Source organism: Mesoplodon bidens (assembly GCF_964165515.1).
Source record: "Mesoplodon bidens genome assembly, chromosome: 11".
Classification (NCBI taxonomy): domain Eukaryota; kingdom Metazoa; phylum Chordata; class Mammalia; order Artiodactyla; family Ziphiidae; genus Mesoplodon; species Mesoplodon bidens.
In genome coordinates, this window is record NC_138167.1 from 72,994,572 (window position 1) to 73,011,908 (window position 17,337).

At 36.5% G+C, this 17,337-nt stretch overlaps 1 protein-coding gene across 4 annotated transcripts in view; it reads left to right on the forward strand.

Moving 5' to 3' along the window:
• The window catches only part of CRY1 (cryptochrome circadian regulator 1), a 97,946-nt gene that overhangs the window by 76,745 nt on the left and 3,864 nt on the right, over nt 1–17,337 (forward strand). For all 4 annotated transcript variants that reach the window (XM_081249648.1, XM_081249650.1, XM_081249647.1 and 1 more), the window contains exons 3-10: nt 8,112–8,254; nt 10,374–10,558; nt 10,871–10,959; nt 11,515–11,655; nt 11,739–12,050; nt 13,204–13,355; nt 13,591–13,793; nt 13,898–13,993. In XM_081249648.1, coding sequence (XP_081105774.1) covers nt 8,112–8,254; nt 10,374–10,558; nt 10,871–10,959; nt 11,515–11,655; nt 11,739–12,050; nt 13,204–13,355; nt 13,591–13,793; nt 13,898–13,993 — 1,321 coding nt within the window. The remainder of the gene's footprint in view (nt 1–8,111; nt 8,255–10,373; nt 10,559–10,870; nt 10,960–11,514; nt 11,656–11,738; nt 12,051–13,203; nt 13,356–13,590; nt 13,794–13,897; nt 13,994–17,337) is intronic.

Here is a 17,337-nt window from a genome sequence, read left to right on the forward strand (position 1 = left end):
TCTATTTTTAGTTTTTTAAGGAACCTCTGTACTGTTTTCCATAGTGGTTGTATCAGTTTACATTCCCACCAACAGTGCAAGAGGGTTCCCTTTTCACCACACCCTTTCCAGCATTTATTGTTTCTAGATTTTTTGATAATGGCCATTCTGACTGGCATGTAGTGATACCTCATTGCAGTTTTGATTTGCATTTCTCTAATAATTAGTGGTGTTGGGCATCTTGTCATGTGCCTCTTGGCCATCTGTATGTCTTCCTTGGTGAAATGTCTGTTTAGGTCTTCCGCCCATTTTTTAACTGGATTGTATGTTTTTTTGATATTGAGCTCCATGAGCTGTTTGTATATTTTGGAGATTAATCCTTTGTCTGTTGTTTCACTTGCAAATATTTTCTCACATACCGAGGGTTGTCTTTTTGTCTTGTTTATGTTTCCTTTGCTTGCAGAAGCTTTTAAGTTTAATTAAGTCCCATTTGTTTATTTTTGTTTTTATTTCCCTTACTCTAGGAGGTAGGTCAAAAAAGATCTTGCAGTGGTTTATGTCAAAGAGTGTTTTTCCTATGTTTTCCTCCACGAGTTTTATAGTGTCTGGTCTTACATTTAAGTCTTTAATCCATTTGGAGTTTATTTTTGTGTATGGTGTTAGGAAGTGTTCTAATTTCATTCTTTTACATGTAGCTATCCAGTTTTCCCAGCACCACTTATTGAAGAGGCTGTCTTTTCTCTTTGTTGTAAATTAGGTGCCCATATGTGTGTGGGTTTATCTCTGGCCATTCTATCTTGTACCATTGATCTATATTTCTGTTTTTGCGCCAGTACCATACTGTCTTGAGTACTGTAGCTTTGTGGTACAGTTTGAAGTCAGGGAGCCTGATTCCTCCAACTCCGTTTTTCTTTCTCAAGATTGCTTTGGCTATTCGAGGTCTTTTGTGTTTCCATACAAATTGTAAGATTTTTTGTTCTGATTCTATGAAGAATGCCATTGGTAGTTTGATAGGGATTGCATTGAATCTGTAGATTGCTTTGGGTAATATAGTCCTTTTCACAGTATTGATTCTTCCAATCCAAGAACATGGTATATTTCTCCATCTGTTTATGTTATCTTTGATTTCTTTCATCAGTGTTTTATAGTTTTCTGAGTACAAGTCTTTTGCCTCCTCAGGCAGGTTTATTCCTAGGTATTTTATTCTTTTTGTTGCAGTGGTAAATGGGAGTGTTTCCTTAATTTCTATTTTTGATTTTTCATTGTTGTTGTATAGGAATGCCAGAGATTTCTGTGCATTAATTTCGTATCCTGAAACCTTACCAAATTCACTGATTAGTTCTAGTAGTTTTCTGGTGGCATCTTTAGCATTTTCTAGGTATAGTATCATGTCATTGGCAAACAGTGACAGTTTTACTTCTTCTTTTCTAATTTGTATTCCTTTTATTTCTTTTTCTTCTCTGATTTCTGTGGCTAGTACTTCCAAAACTATGTTGAATAAAAGTGATGGGAGTAGACATCCTTGTCTTGTTCCTGATCTTAGTGGAAATGGTTTCAGTTTTTCACCATTGAATATGATGCTTACTGTGGGTTTGTCATGTATGGCCTTTACTATGTTGAGCTAGGTTCCCTCTATGCCCATTTCCTGGAGAGTTTTTATCACAAATGGGTGTTGAATTTTGTCAGAAGCTTTTTCTGCATCTATTGAGATGACCATATGGTTTTTATTCCTTAATTTGTTAATGTAGTGTGTCACATTGACTGATTTGTGTATATTGAAGAATCCTTGCATCCCTGGCATAAATCCCACTTGATCATGGTGTATCATCCTTTTAATGTATGATTGGATTCAGTTTGCTGGTATTTTGTTGAGGATTTTTGCGTCTATGTTCATCAGTGATATTGGTCTATAATTTTCTTTTTTTGTGATATCTTTTTCTGTTTTTGGTATCAGGGTGATGGTGGCTTCGTAGAATGAATTTGGGAATGTTTCTCCCTCTGAAATTTTTTGGGAGAGTTTGAGAAGGATTGGTGTTAGCTTTTCTCTAAATGTTTGATAGAATTCGCTTGTGAAGCCATCTGGTCCTGAACTTTTGTTTGTTGGAAGATTTTTAATTATGGTTTCAATTTCATTACTTGTGATAGGTCTGTTTATATTTTCTAATTCTTCCTGGTTCAGTCTTGGAAAATTGTACCTTTCCAAGAATTTGTCCATTTCTTCGTGGTTGTCCAACAACTGGCATATAGTTGTTGCAGAGTCCCTTATAATCCTTTGTATTTCTGCAGTGTCAGTTGTGATTTCTCCTTTTTCATTTCTTTTTTTAAAAATTTATTTCATTTATTTATTACCTTTGGCTGTGTTGGGTCTTTGTTGCTGTGCACAGGCTTTCTCTATTTGTGGCGAGCGGATGCTGCTCTTTGTTGTCGTGCAAGGGCTTCTCATTGCAGTGGCTTCTCTTGTTGTGGAGCATGGGCTCTAGAGCGCAGGCTCAGTAGTTGTGGTGCACAGGCTTAGTTGCTCTGCGGCATGTGGGATTTTCCCAGACCAGGACTCAAACCTGTGTCCCCTGCATTGGCAGGCAGATTCTTAACCACTGTGCCACCAGGGAAGCCCCTCCTTTTTCATTTCTAATTTTATTGATTTACGTCCTCTCCCTTTTTTTCTTGATGAGTCTGGCTAAGGGTTTATCAATTTTGTTTATCTTCTTAAAGAACCAGCTTTTAGTTTTATTGATCTTTGCTATTGTTTTCTTTGTTTCTATTTCATTTTCTTCTGCTCTGATCATTATGATTTCTTTCCTTCTACTGAGTTTGGGTTTTGTTTGTTCTTCTTTCTCTAGTTGTTCTAAGTGTAGGGTTAGATTGTTTATTTGAGATGTTTCTTGTTTCTTGAGGTGAGATTGTATTGCTATAAACTTCCCTCTTAGAACTGCTTTTGCTGCATCCCATAGGTTTTGGGTCCTCGTGTTTTTGTTGTCATTTGTTTCTATGTATTTTTTAAATTTCTTCTTTGATTTCTTCAGTGATCTCTTGGTTATTTAGTAGTGCACTGTTTATCTTCCATATATTTGTGTTTCTTACAGTTTTTTTCCTGTAATTGATTTCCAATCTCATAGCGTTGTGGTCAGAAAAGATGCATGATATGATTTCAGTTTTCCTAAGTTTTCCAAGGCTTAATTTGTGACCCAGGATGTGATCTGTTCTGGAGAAGTTCCATATGCACTTGAGAAGAAAGTATATTCTGCCACTTTTGGTGGAGTGTTCTATAAATATCAGTTAGATATATCTGGTCTATTGTATCATTTAAAGCTTGTGTTTCCTTAATATTTTCTGTTTGGATGATCTGTCCATTGGTGTAAGTGGGGTGTTAAAGTCCCCTGCTATTATTGTGTTACTGTCGAATTCTCCTTTCAGGGTTGTTAGCATTTGCCTTATGTATTGAGGTGCTCCTATGTTGGAGCATAAACATTTATAATTGTTATATCTTCTTATTGGATTGATCCTTTGATCATTATGTAATGTCCCTCCTTTCCTCTTGTAACAGTCTCTACTTTATCTGATACGAGTATTGCTACCCAGCTTTCTTGATTTCCATTTGCACGGAATATCTTTTTCCATCCCTTCACTTTCAGCCTGTATGTGTCCCTAGGCCTGAAGTGGGCCTCTTTTAGACAGCGGGTATATGGGTCTTGTTTTTGTATCTATTCAGCCAGTCTCTGTCTTTTGGTTGGGGCATTTAGTACATTTACGTTCAAGGTTATGATCGATATGTATGTTCCTATTACCATTTTCTTAATTGTTTTGGGTTTGTTTTTGTGGGTCTTTTTCTTTTGTGTTTCCTGCCTAGAGAAGTTTCTTTAGCATTTGTTGTAAAGCTGGTTTGGTGGTGCTGAATTCTCTTAGCTTTTGCTTGTCTGAAAAGCTTTTGACTTCTCCATCAAATCTGAATGAGAGCCTTGCCGGGTAGAGTAATCTTGGTTGTAGGTTTTTCTCTTTCATCACTTTAAGTGTATCCTGCCACTCCCTTCTGGCCTGCAGAGTTTCTGCTGAAAAATCAGCTGATAACCTTATGGGGATTCCTTTGTATGTTAGTTTTTGTTTTTCCCTTGCTGCTTTTAATACTTTTTCTTTGAATTTAATTTTCGTTAGTTTGTTTAATATGTGTCTTGGTGTGTTTTTCCTATGGTTTATCCTGTATGGGACTCTCTGTGCTTCCTGGACTTGGGTGACTATTTCCTTTCCCGTGTTAGGGAAGTTTTCAACGATAATCTCTTCAGATGTTTTCTCAGAGCCTTTCTTTTTCTCTTCTACTTCTTGGACCCCTATGATCCGAACGTTGGTTCATTTAGTGTTGTCCCAGAGGCCTCTGAGATTGTCTTCAATTCTTTTCATGCTTTTTTGTTTATTCTGCTCCTCAGCAGTTATTTCCACCCTTTTGTCTTCCAGCACACTTATTCGTTCTTCTGCCTCAGTTATTCTGCTATTGATTCCTTCTAGTGTATTTTTCATTTCAGTTATCGTGTTGTTCATCTCTGTTTGTTTGTTCTTTTGTTCTTCTAGATCTTTGTTAAACATTTCTTGTATTTTCTCAATCCATGCCTCCTTTCTATTTCCGAGATTCTGGATCATCTTTACTATCATTACTCTGAATTCTTTTTCAGGTAGATTGCCTATTTCCTCTTCATTTATTTGGTCTTATAGGTTTTTACCTTGCTCCTTAATCTGTGACATATTTTTTTGCCATCTCATTTTTTCTTTTTTTTGTGAGTGGGATTGTGTTCTTTTCTTACTGGTTGTTTGGCCTGAGGCTTCCAACACTGGAGTTTGTAGGCTATTGGGTAGAGCTGGGTCTTGGTGCTGAGATGAGGAACTCCGTGAGACCTCACTCGGATGAATATTCCTTGGGGTCTGAGATTCTCTGTTAGTCCAGTGGTTCGGACTTGGAGCTCCCACCACAGGAGCTTCGGCCTGTCCCAGGCTCATGAACCAAGATCCCGCAAGCCTCCTGGGGCAGCAAAAAAAATAAAAAGATAAAAAATAACAAAGTAAAAAATAAAATTAGACTAGGAAACTAAGAGATATTTTAAGAAGAATATAAGAGTAAAAATATAGATGAATCAACAACCAGAAGGTACATCAGTACCACAATAGTAAAAAAGAGGAGGAGGGAAAAGAAAAAAAAAAGGGGGTGGAGGGAGGCCTTGGCTCTGGAGGGCGGGGCCTAAGCAAGGGCGAGGTTTGGATGGTGGGCCAGGCCAATGCTCAGGACCCACAGGGCTGGAAAAGGCCATGGGGGGTGGAGCTTAGGCTCAAGGAACAGAAGGGGCCCAGGCATGCCCCCAACCCCTGGTTTCATAGGTCAGGGGACCTCACCTGGGAGCCCAGCAGGCTTCCTGGGCTCGAGTGGGTGGGGCAAATGCCCTCATCTCCTCTCCTGCTCCTCTGGTCTGGGAGGGCCCCTGCCGCCTGCCTCTCTTAATCTCCCCGGCCTCCCTCCTATGCCCCCAAGGACCTGCGCAGCCTGGAGGGGACCTTGGAGGGCAGGGGACTGGCCTGGGAGCTCAGCAGGCTCCCTGGGCCTGAGTGGGCGGAGCAATCACCCTCTGCTTCTCTCCCGCTCCTCCCAGAGGGCCCCTCCCGCCTGCCTCTCCTGATCTCTCTGGTCTCCCTCCTATTACCCCAAGGACCCGTGCCATCTGGAGAGGGCTTTGGAGGGCAGAGGATTGGCCTGGGAGCTCAGCAGTTTCCCTGGCCCGAGTGGGCAGGGCTATCGCCCTCTGCTCCTCTCCCGCTCCTCCTGCCCACCTCTCCTGATCTCCCTGGCCTCAGGGGCGCCGATCCTGTCTGACCTCCACTTCTCCTCCCCCTCAGTCCCCCTACGTCCTACCGTTCACTTTCAGGTTCCTCCTGTCTCCTTTGGCATCAGAGTCCACCACCAGCGGCCGGCACGCACCCTAGTTGTGGGGAGATGATAACTCCTCATCTTCCCACACTGCCATCTTGACTCTGCCCTGAATACTTTTAATGTTTGGGGAACCTTCTCTTCCCTAGCTTTTCATTTTTTTTCTGGAGAGATGTTCACTAATTTATCCCCAGGGAAGAAGTGAATGATCTCATTGGTGAGTTAATAGAAGGAGTTAGGTGAGTATCACTCATATCATACCTTTTTGCCTATTCAGTTGCAGAGGGCACTTATCCTAGTCCCTTCTTCCATGTAATAAATTTTGTAGGGGCAGCCCACACTGCAAGGAAGATGCTGCTTATCATTGGGTAGCTAAATCTGTTTAATTCAGGGGTAAAAAATTAACAAGCTTATCTGTCCTTAAACATAACATGTTTTCTCCAGTTCAACTTTACTAATAATGTGGTCTATATATATCTATCTATCTATACATATATATATATGTATACATATATAATATATATATTTAAATTGAAGTATAGTTGATTTACAATATTGTGTTAATTTCTGCTATACAGCAAAGAGATTCAGTTATACATATATACATTCTTTTTATATATTATTTTCCATTATGGATTATCATAGGATATTGAATATAGTTCTCTGTGCGATACAGTATGGACCTTGTTGTTCATCCATTCTATGTATAATAGCTTACTTCTGCTAACCCCAACTTCCTACTCCATCCTTCCCCCCAACCTCCTCCCACTTGGCAACCACAAGTTTGTTCTCTGTGTCCACGAGTGTGTTTCTGTTTCATAGGTTCATTTGTGTCATATTTTAGATTCCATGTAAAAGAGATATCATGTGGTATTTGTCTTTCTCTTTCTGACTTACTTCACTTAGTATGATAATCTCTAGTTGCATCCATGTTGCTGCAAATGGCATTATTTCATTCTTTTTTATGGCCGAGTAGTATTCCGTTGTATATATGTACTACATCTTCTTTATCCATTCATTTGTCAGTGGACATTAGGTTGTTTCCATGTCTTGGCTATTGTGAATAGTGCTGCTATGAACATGGGGTGCATGTATCTTTTTTAATTAGAGTTTTGTCTGGATGTATGCCCAGGAGTGCCACTGCTGGATCATATGATAATTCTATTTTTAGTTTTCTGAGGAAACCTTCATGCTGTTTTCCATAGTGGCTGTACCAACTTACATTCCTACCAACAGTATAGGAGGATTCCCTTTCCTCCATATCCTCTCCAGCATTTGTAGACTTTTTAGTGATGGCCATCTGACCATCAGAATCAGTGTGAAGTGATACCTCATTGTAGTTTAGATTTGTATTTCTCTAATTATTAGCGATGTTGAGCATCTTTTCATGTGCCTATTGGCCATTTGTATTTCTTCTTTGGAGGAATGTCTATTTAGGTCTGCTGCCCATTTTTTAATTGGGTTTGGTTTTTTTTCTGTTGAGTTGTATGAGCTGTTTATATTAAGCCCTTGTCAGTTGCATTATTTGCAAATATTTTCTCCCACTCTGTAGGTTACCTTTTCATTCTGTTTATGGTTCCCTTTGCTGTGCAGAAGCTGTAAGTTTCATTAGGTCCCATTTGTTTATTTTTGTTTTTATTTCAGTTGCCTTGGGAGACTGTGTGATCTATATTTTTACCTTTAGTTTTCTGACTTATATTCCTTTCCTTTTCAAAAAGGGAAAAGGGGAGGGGGTGTTATTGACTTGTTCTAAATTCCAACATTTACTAACTAAAAACTAAATAATTATTTGTCAAAAAAATCATAGAATTAAATTACAAACTATTTAGGAAAAAAAGTGACACAGGTGATAGAGAAGGTTTGCTATCATTAAAATATAAGGAGCTCTTACAAATCCTTAAGAGAAAAATTAACTGTGATAGAAACCCAAGAAAACATAAGCTGCAACTTACAAAGTAAGAAATATACAAATGGCTAGTAATAATGACAGCTATCATTCACTGAGAACTTACTATGTACTATGTCCTAAACAATTTATATGCATTGACTCATTTAATCTTTCAGCAACTTGGTAACATGTTATTTTTTTCCATTTTATCATGACAAACACTTATATATAGTGTTTGTTATATGCTAGGAAGCATTGGAGCTTTTCACTTTTTTCCAGCCTATAATAGAAAAACTAATTGTTAAAATTTATGTATGTTTTTCCCTCTTTCTTTTATTTTAGGAATGGAACATTACTAAACTTTCAATTGAATATGATTCTGAGCCCTTTGGAAAGGAACGAGATGCAGCTATTAAGAAACTGGCTACTGAAGCTGGAGTAGAAGTAATTGTACGAATTTCACATACATTATATGACCTAGACAAGTAAGTTTTTTTTAATGGTAAAATACATATAATATTTTTCATCTTAACCACTTTTAAGTGTACATTTCAGTGGTTTTAAGTACATAGAAAATGTACTGTGGGAATGTACTGTGGGACTAGTTTATAAAGTGGAAATAAAAACATACATAATAGACTTGTGAGAGAATTAAGTGAATATATGTCAAACCTTTAGCATTTTATTTAACCTCTGTGATTTTTGTTTACCTAGTGACAGATACCAAAATTACAGACATAAGTACGTAAGATAAACATACTCAGAATTTCAATTTCAAAACTATTAAAAGCATCACACAATTATCTTTGACTATTCTAACTCAGCCTACTAACTTGCCTTTCTGGGCTCTTAGCAATGTTAATTTTATAGTTTATATGACATACATAGCCACAAACTACCTTGATATATTTCACATGATTGTCATAAGTTATTTTATTTTATGTGTATATATCTAGTCTCTCTGGATTTTAAGTCCATATGCAAATTTTATGTAATATTACATAGTCTTCTGAACAATGGTATAATATCTTATTTCTCAAAGTATATTTCCTGAACTATCAGTTTTTGGTGATGCTTTGTCCAACAAAGATTCTGTGGTCAAGTTTAAATTAAGAAAGTTTTATAAGCTGTAAGATTTGAAGGTTCATAAGATTTGTTAACATTAACCTTTAGCATACTATCATCCTTACAAGTACTGAAATACCTTTTAAATTATTTTACTTTTTTATTTTCACATTTTGTCAAGTTAATAAAGCTAATTCTGTAAGTAACATGACAAGCTAGTTAATTTTATTCCAAGTGTATCAAAATATTGTGGTTCGATTCAGTTAAGGGTCTTACTTGATATTAAGCCAGAAGTCATATATCCTTCGATAATAAACTTGCCTTCTAGTTTACCAGATTTCTTAACTTTAGAGAGCTGATAGCAAGGAGGCAAAACAAGATAAGAGCAATTGCTTTAAGTGGGAAACTCAGCGTCGTGCATAAAATTGGAATGTTTGTTAGGTTGAGTGTGAATATTTACCACATATAATCCATCATATAAAAATGTAACATATAGAAAACATTTTTTCTGAGATTTTAATTTTGCTTCTGTTATGTAATTAGCAGTGTCCTCAGTAGTGTCACTTTAGTATCATTATAGTGGACAAATTTCATTATGACCCTATATATAAACTCAAAGTATTACACCAAAGCAAAATTACTAAAAGCAGAGAGCATAGTTCTTATGATGGTTACTTTCTGTATGTACAACTGATACATAATTATATGTGGTATAATGAAAACTGTACTATATTTGGATTAAGAAAACCTTGATTTGCTATTTGTTATGTGACCTTGACTATTAAATTCTCTTGAGGCTTCAGTTGCTGATGCATAAAACGATGGAGTTGGATTTTACCAATAATTTTTTATTGAGGCTAAATGCTAGTAAGCAAATGGCCATAGTGAAAAAGAATAATTGGTATTTCCAAATTGTGTCTAATTCAGACTACCATTGGTAAGACTTATCTTTCCTTTTAGTATTACTTAATTGAGAAATTAGTGATCAGAATTAAATATAAAATATATACATAAGATACGTATGCTGACATTTAACAAAAACATGAGCACAATAGAAAATAACAAGTGATTATCATGACAGTAATATAGAATCCTAATTAATGAGACTGCTGATTGCTCCTTGGTATAATATTGGCCTGGTTTAGTTTTTATTGATGATTAAGAGATTCTTTGAGCTGTGTTGTGGTATGTTTTTATAATTCCATATATATTATTTTTTTGTTTTTGCCTTTAGGCTTATTTAGCCACTTGTTTTTCCACTCATAGGTGCTTAATTAATTCCCTTTGTCTTAAAAGTTTTGATATTTGCATACACTATATTTTTGATACCTAGCAGATGTCTATAAAATTAAGAGAATGATTTTTAGATTTGTTAATTATTTTAACAAGTTTCTTGGTCCTGTAAGAAGCTAACATTCTCCTAGAAGTCTTAAGTGATTCACTTAATTTTCTGATTTTAAGCCTTTTCAGAGTTTATCAATCAAAATGTATTGTCCTTTTTTTTTAATACTAACAGCATTTTACTAACTTTTGTAATAGGATCATAGAACTAAATGGTGGGCAACCACCTCTTACTTATAAAAGATTCCAGACTCTCATCAGCAAAATGGAACCACTAGAGATACCAGTAGAGACAATTACTTCAGAAGTGATAGAAAAGTGCACAACTCCTCTGTCTGATGACCATGATGAGAAATATGGAGTCCCTTCACTGGAAGAACTAGGTAATACATGTGGAGCTTAAGAGTTAATAAACCATTCAGAAAAATCCCACTTCTAATTAGACATGTAAAGTATTTTTGCACTAAAAGGAAAAGAAATGAGAAAAAAGAAAAGAAACTCTTAAACTAAGAAGTGATAAATCTGTGCATTATTTATGTGTTCTATAAATATGTGGTCTATCTGTTATCACCTTAAGATGTACATCTTAAAGAACAGAGACCATATTATATATCATCTATTTTTGAGGACCTATCCAGGGCTGTCATTTCATTTTTATGCTACTGTCAATTTTTTTTCTTTTCTTTTCTTTTTAGGTTTTGATACAGATGGCTTATCTTCTGCAGTGTGGCCAGGCGGAGAAACTGAAGCACTTACACGTTTGGAAAGGCATTTGGAAAGAAAAGTATGATAATACAGATGATGTTTATATTGTCAAACTGGCATTTTAAAAATAATTTCACTCTTTTTTAAAAACAAGAAAATAGACTGTTGAAAAAGAAGGATCAAGAGAAATAGTTAAAATAGAACAAACCTAATTGTTTGAAAATTAACAACTATCTCTTCATTTAAATACCCTTCTTCCTCCTCTTCTGATTATTTCCTCTTTAGCTACTATCAATACTACCCCTTCTATTCTTTCTTTGTAAGCTGGTATCTGATGACTATAACTTTGAAGCTAGGATAGAGTTCTTCTATTTCATATTTTTCTCAGTGTCAGAGAGACAGATTGAAGGTGCTCTCAGCTTTGTGTTAGGAATTTACTGCATGAGGATGGCTAAAACAAAAGAATGATCACTTTTATCTTTCTTGTTTTTTATTAAAATCTGTCATTTTTGGCTAGAAAAATGATATTTTATTTCCCAAGCCCTATGTAACTTAAAAAAAAATCTCAACTTTAAACAATCTTTTAAAATGGAAAAGGCAATTAGTTAGCATAATTTTCTCTGTGTGTTTTCAGGCTTGGGTGGCAAACTTTGAAAGACCTCGAATGAATGCAAATTCCCTGCTCGCTAGCCCTACTGGACTCAGTCCTTATCTCCGATTTGGTTGTTTGTCATGTCGACTGTTTTACTTCAAACTGACAGATCTCTACAAAAAGGTATTATCTGGAACTGGAGCTTATTTTTCAAAAATACTTTTTTCTTAAATTGCTGATAATACTTCTTTGCTTTTTAATCTTAGGTAAAAAAGAACAGTTCCCCTCCCCTTTCCCTTTATGGGCAACTGTTATGGCGTGAATTTTTCTATACAGCAGCAACAAATAATCCACGCTTTGACAAAATGGAAGGAAATCCCATCTGTGTTCAGATTCCTTGGGATAAGAATCCTGAGGCTTTAGCGAAATGGGCAGAAGGACGGACAGGCTTTCCATGGATTGATGCCATCATGACACAGCTTCGTCAGGAGGGTTGGATCCATCATTTAGCCAGACATGCAGTTGCTTGCTTCCTGACACGAGGTGACCTGTGGATTAGTTGGGAAGAAGGAATGAAGGTAAGTGTTCTTCCAACTAATGTAGTATGGCCTTATTTTGAAGAACTCTATACCTTTATAAAACAATTCCTAAGAATTGTCTACTATGTAGATTCATTTATAGTCTAATTTTTTCAATAGAAAAGCATTTAATTCTCATCATACAGACACACTTTTGGGGAACAGAATGGCATAATCAGATAGGAGAACTGGTGAAAAATGGTTCAGTTAACCTGAAGTCATTTCAATGGCTAAATCAGCCTAGCCATCAAGGGAGCTATAAGATTTAATACTCTGGACTTATTGGGTCGATATATATTTATAGGTGATCATTTCTGTCACATAAAGTATTCATCTGAGTTCTTAGAAATAGCAAATTTGTTTTATAAATTTTAAGCTATAAATCATTTCATCTCACCTCAATACCATAGCTTTTTAGTCATAATTATATTATGTAATATGAAGCATACAACATTTTGTGACATCTTGTGGTTATATATAATAGGACTTAAATATATGTTTTACCTTCCTGCCTATATCATAAATTTCCCCTATCCAAAGACCATTTCTGATCCTATGTTTTTTTACATCTCCTGTATTTCCTAGTACAAAGTTGTGCATGAGGTAGATGTACAGCACACAACGAATTTATGAAAAATAATTTATTTTAATTCTATTTCCCTTTTGGATCAAGGAATCCCAAATTTAAACTGTATAATACTAATGAATTTTTAAAGGTCATTTGTAGGCCTACATTTTGTAGGCCAATGTACTAAGCTTCTAAGTTTTTGTTGGTGGTTTATTTGGTAGCATTTTTGCATTCTTGAAAGTGTTTACTGCTTTTTTTTTCCAGTTTTTTAATCTTCTCATATCCCATATTATCCTTTTAAGTTGGTGACTTTAATAACTTTTACTCTCCCCTCTTCCAATAACACTGCAAAGATTAGAATAGTAAATTCTATTCAGAAATCTATATATTACTAATATGTTTCTTTCCCTGAAATAACTCATTATAGAATAGAACACAGACAAGGAAGCTAACTTTTGAATGTTTAATTTCACAGTTCTGTGCTAGATTTTCTTGCCTTGACTTTTGATCTACAGAGACCTGGAAAAATGCTTACTTTGAGAATTATGTGTGTGCAACCTAATGTGATTACTGTTACTTCCAAAGGTATTTGAAGAATTATTGCTTGATGCAGATTGGAGCATAAATGCTGGAAGTTGGATGTGGCTGTCTTGTAGTTCCTTTTTCCAACAGTTTTTTCACTGCTATTGCCCTGTTGGTTTTGGTAGGAGAACAGATCCCAATGGAGACTATATCAGGTAAATCAAGAATGATTATTATACAGTTTGGAATAGCTAATCTAGGAAGAACTTTTCATGTTTAAGCAGCGCTTAAGGTATTCCCCACTCATGATGGGCAGCAGAGATGAGGAGAAGGGTAACAAATCATTTAAATGGTATTGATTTGATTTTGGTCATTCATAGCTAATAAATAGTTTGTTATAATTTGCTTATAGTTCATTTTATTAATAATTTTTCTTCCTTCTCCCAAAAGACGTTATTTGCCTGTCCTAAGAGGCTTCCCTGCAAAATATATCTATGATCCCTGGAATGCACCAGAAGGTATTCAAAAGGTAGCCAAATGTTTGATAGGAGTTAATTACCCTAAACCAATGGTGAACCATGCTGAGGCAAGCCGTTTGAATATTGAGAGGATGAAACAGATCTATCAGCAGCTTTCACGATATAGAGGACTAGGTATGTCAGTAAATGCCTTTCATTTGTTTCTTTGGCAGCTGTTTATGTACCCATCCTTGAACTTGATCTTGATCATAACTTAATAGGTAATTTTTTCCCTTTAGGTCTTCTTGCATCAGTGCCATCTAATCCTAATGGGAATGGAGGCCTCATGGGGTATTCTCCTGGAGAAAATATCCCGGGCTGTAGCAGCAGTGGAAGTAAGTGAAAAGGAAATTTCTGCACTTAATAACATAAAGAGGTTAATTATAAATATATTGTTTATCGTGCCTCACTATAATATGTTTCTTAAAATCTATCTTTAAATTGTGTAATAGGTTCCTTGTACACATGTATACATGTACATATACATACACACATACCCTCACTCCATTAGTGACATTTTAGAGATAGAAACAACATTATATATAGTGGAATTGGGTCAAGGTAAAGATCTTCTTGCAAACTGAATGAGGTTAGCAATTTTTAAGGATGAAATGAAACTGAAATGTTTTATATTCAGAATGGTCATTATTTTTTACTCCCTTTAAGTATATATCAGCTATAAGGTAATTAGTTAAGAAGGTCAGAGGCCCTGTGAACATGGCCAAAAGATTTATCACGCACATGCATAGGGCCTCTAGTCCTTTCGCACATGAGTTTTTTCTTACAAAGCCTGGTCTATAATGGTTTTCTTTGTGATATATATAGTTAGTTGCCACATATGTTCTTACTATGTGTCAAGAAGTCAGTATGTATTGGAAATTTGAATCATACCAATTTTCAGAGGTTCTAACCAAAAATAGCATGAAGCTAATTAATTTGATTAAAAACAAGGCTGAATGGCTGGACTTATTACTTTCTGTTTGGTCATGTAAGGGGATAAAAACATCCATATTCTAAATTCTAAAATGTCATTTTGTGGTTTGGAAATAAGGTTTTTTTGGTATTTCAGTTATAGGTAGTAAAATAAATAATTCTGCATGGTTACTAAAAGGAAAAAAAAAAAAACCAAGGCTGCATTAGAGGAATGCTTATTTTTTTTAAAAAAAAAAAAGTCAGCTATTCAAAATTTGATATTAAGAATAACACCTTTAACAAATTGAACCTTTCTGAATTCAGAAATATTTTGCATACTTTTGAGAGCATCAACAGTTAGCTTAACGAGAAAGGAACGAAAGCACTCATATCTTGACTGCCTACTTTGTGCCTAAGTATGAGGGGATTTTGGCCACATACTCACAATAACCTTGAGAGGTGGTGGTAGGCTTCTCATTTTATGATTGGGAAAATTAGCCTAGAAGAGTTAGGTAACTTAACCAAGATCCCACAGTTAGTAAGTAGTTGAGCTAAGATTCAGATCCAAGTCTAACTAGTCCTAAAGTTCATACCTTTTCTGTATCACTGGGTCTCCCCTGCAAATGTAATGCCAAATGTAGTGTTCATAAGACAAAATATTTTATTACTGGAATGTGTTTCACCTGCATTCAAATTGTTGCTAATGATGGCAGTGTACTTCAAAAATGTTCTTTCTCAGAGTCTCCTACAATTTGAAGTAAACTTTAACAAGGTAGCATTTCAAAAGTTCTATCAGATTTCTTATGCAGTTCACAGACTGCCTCTTTTGCCCACACATGAGTTTGAGGGACAGAAGTTCTGTGAAGCACTAAGATAACAGGCAGGTGGCAGAGGGTGGAAAGCAACAGACTCTAGTTACCTAGCTAATGGGTAATGATGGTACGTACTGTTTCTTAGTCCAGTCAAATCTGTATTTATCTGCAAAACTAATCATGTTAGCAAGTTAAATTGGAATAATTTTGCTTCACAAATTTATAAACATGATGTTTTGTGATAAGATTAATAAATCTTGAAAGTAGTCTAATCATGTAAATATTTGCCTATAACACCCTTTGTAGCTAGGTGCTTTGAGGCTTTCAAAAGACATAGAAGACATAAAAGCTACATAGAGCTTAGAGTCTAAATGGGGGTGTGGAAGGGGGAAAAAAAACAAATGAAAAAAGTGATAAATTGTAAGACACTGCCTCCTCATGCAATAGGAAAAAAGGGAGTTGAAGGAACTAGGAAACTTTTCTTAGAAGATGGTGGGAGACTTCCCTGGTGGCGCAGTGGTTAAGAATCTGCCTGCCAATGCAGGGAACACAGGTTCAAGCCCTGGTCAGGGAAGATCCCACACACTGCGGAACAACTAAGCTGGTGTGCCACAATTACTGAGCCTGTGCTCTGGAGCCCGCGAACCACAACTACTGAGCCCGTGTGCCACAACTACAGAAGCCCACGTGCCTAGAGCCCGTGCTCTGCAACAAGAGAAGCCACCGCAATGAGAATCCCATGGACCACAACGAAGAGTAGCCCCCACTTGCCACAGCTAGAGGAAGCCCGCACACAGCAACAAAGACCCAACGCAGCCAAAAATAAATAAATAAATAATAATAATAAGAAGAAGAAGATGGTAGGGTGGGTAGCATTTAAGTAGGCAGATGAAGGAGAGAGCATTGTAGACCTGAAAATGGGAGTGATTATGGCGAGATCCTTAGTATACTATGCTGTTAAGAATTTCTCCCCTCAGGTTTCTGTTCCATTTGAAAAGACTTACATGGGGACTTCACTGGTGGCGCAGTGGTTAAGAATCTGTCTGCCAATGCAGGGGACATGCTTTCGATCCCTGGTCCAGGAAGATCCCACATACCACAGAGCAGCCAAGCCCGCACGCCACAACTACTGAAGCCCGCATGCCCTAGAGCCCGCATGCTGCAACTACTGAGCCTGCGTGCTGCAACTACAGAAACCTGCACACCTAGAGCCAGCACTTCACAACAAGAGAAGCCACTGCAACGAGAAGCCCACGCACTGCAACAAAGAGTAACTCCTGCTCACCGCAGCTAGAGAAAGCCTGTGCGCAGCAATGAAGACCCAACGCAGCCAAAAAATAAATTAAAAAAAATTTTTAAATGCTAGAAAGGACTTATACTTTGGAAGCGTATCCCTTAATGCCCCATACTTACCCTATTCATAGGCTTTTATTTACAGTGTCTTAAAGGCATTTCAAAGGGCAAGATTCTTTATGATTTAAGTTTTTTAATGACTATGCAAAAATTCTTAATCTCTGCAACAGAAACTGCATTTTCGTCCTCTCATTTTTGTAGAATTTTTGTGCTCAGGAAAGGAATAAACTAACATACATAGATGTCTTGAGGTATTTTTGTTCTTATAATAAAGCAGACTACTAAAATTTTTTCTATTATAAAATACCTGTTCAGCATTATTAGTCATTGGGGAAATACAAATTAAAACTACTAAGAGATAGGACTTCACACCCACTTAGGGTGACCAGTTATCACTGATTGCCTGGCATTGAGGAGTTTCTTGGGACACAGGACTTTCCGTGCTAACACTTGAAGAGTCCCAAACTGGAATGAGTTGGTCACCCTATAACCACTACAGTGGTTGAAATAAAAAAGACAGACAGTAACAAGTGTGTGGAGGATGTGAAGAAACTGGAACGCTCATACGTTGCTGAGAGGTAGGGTGTAAAAACAGTGAAGCC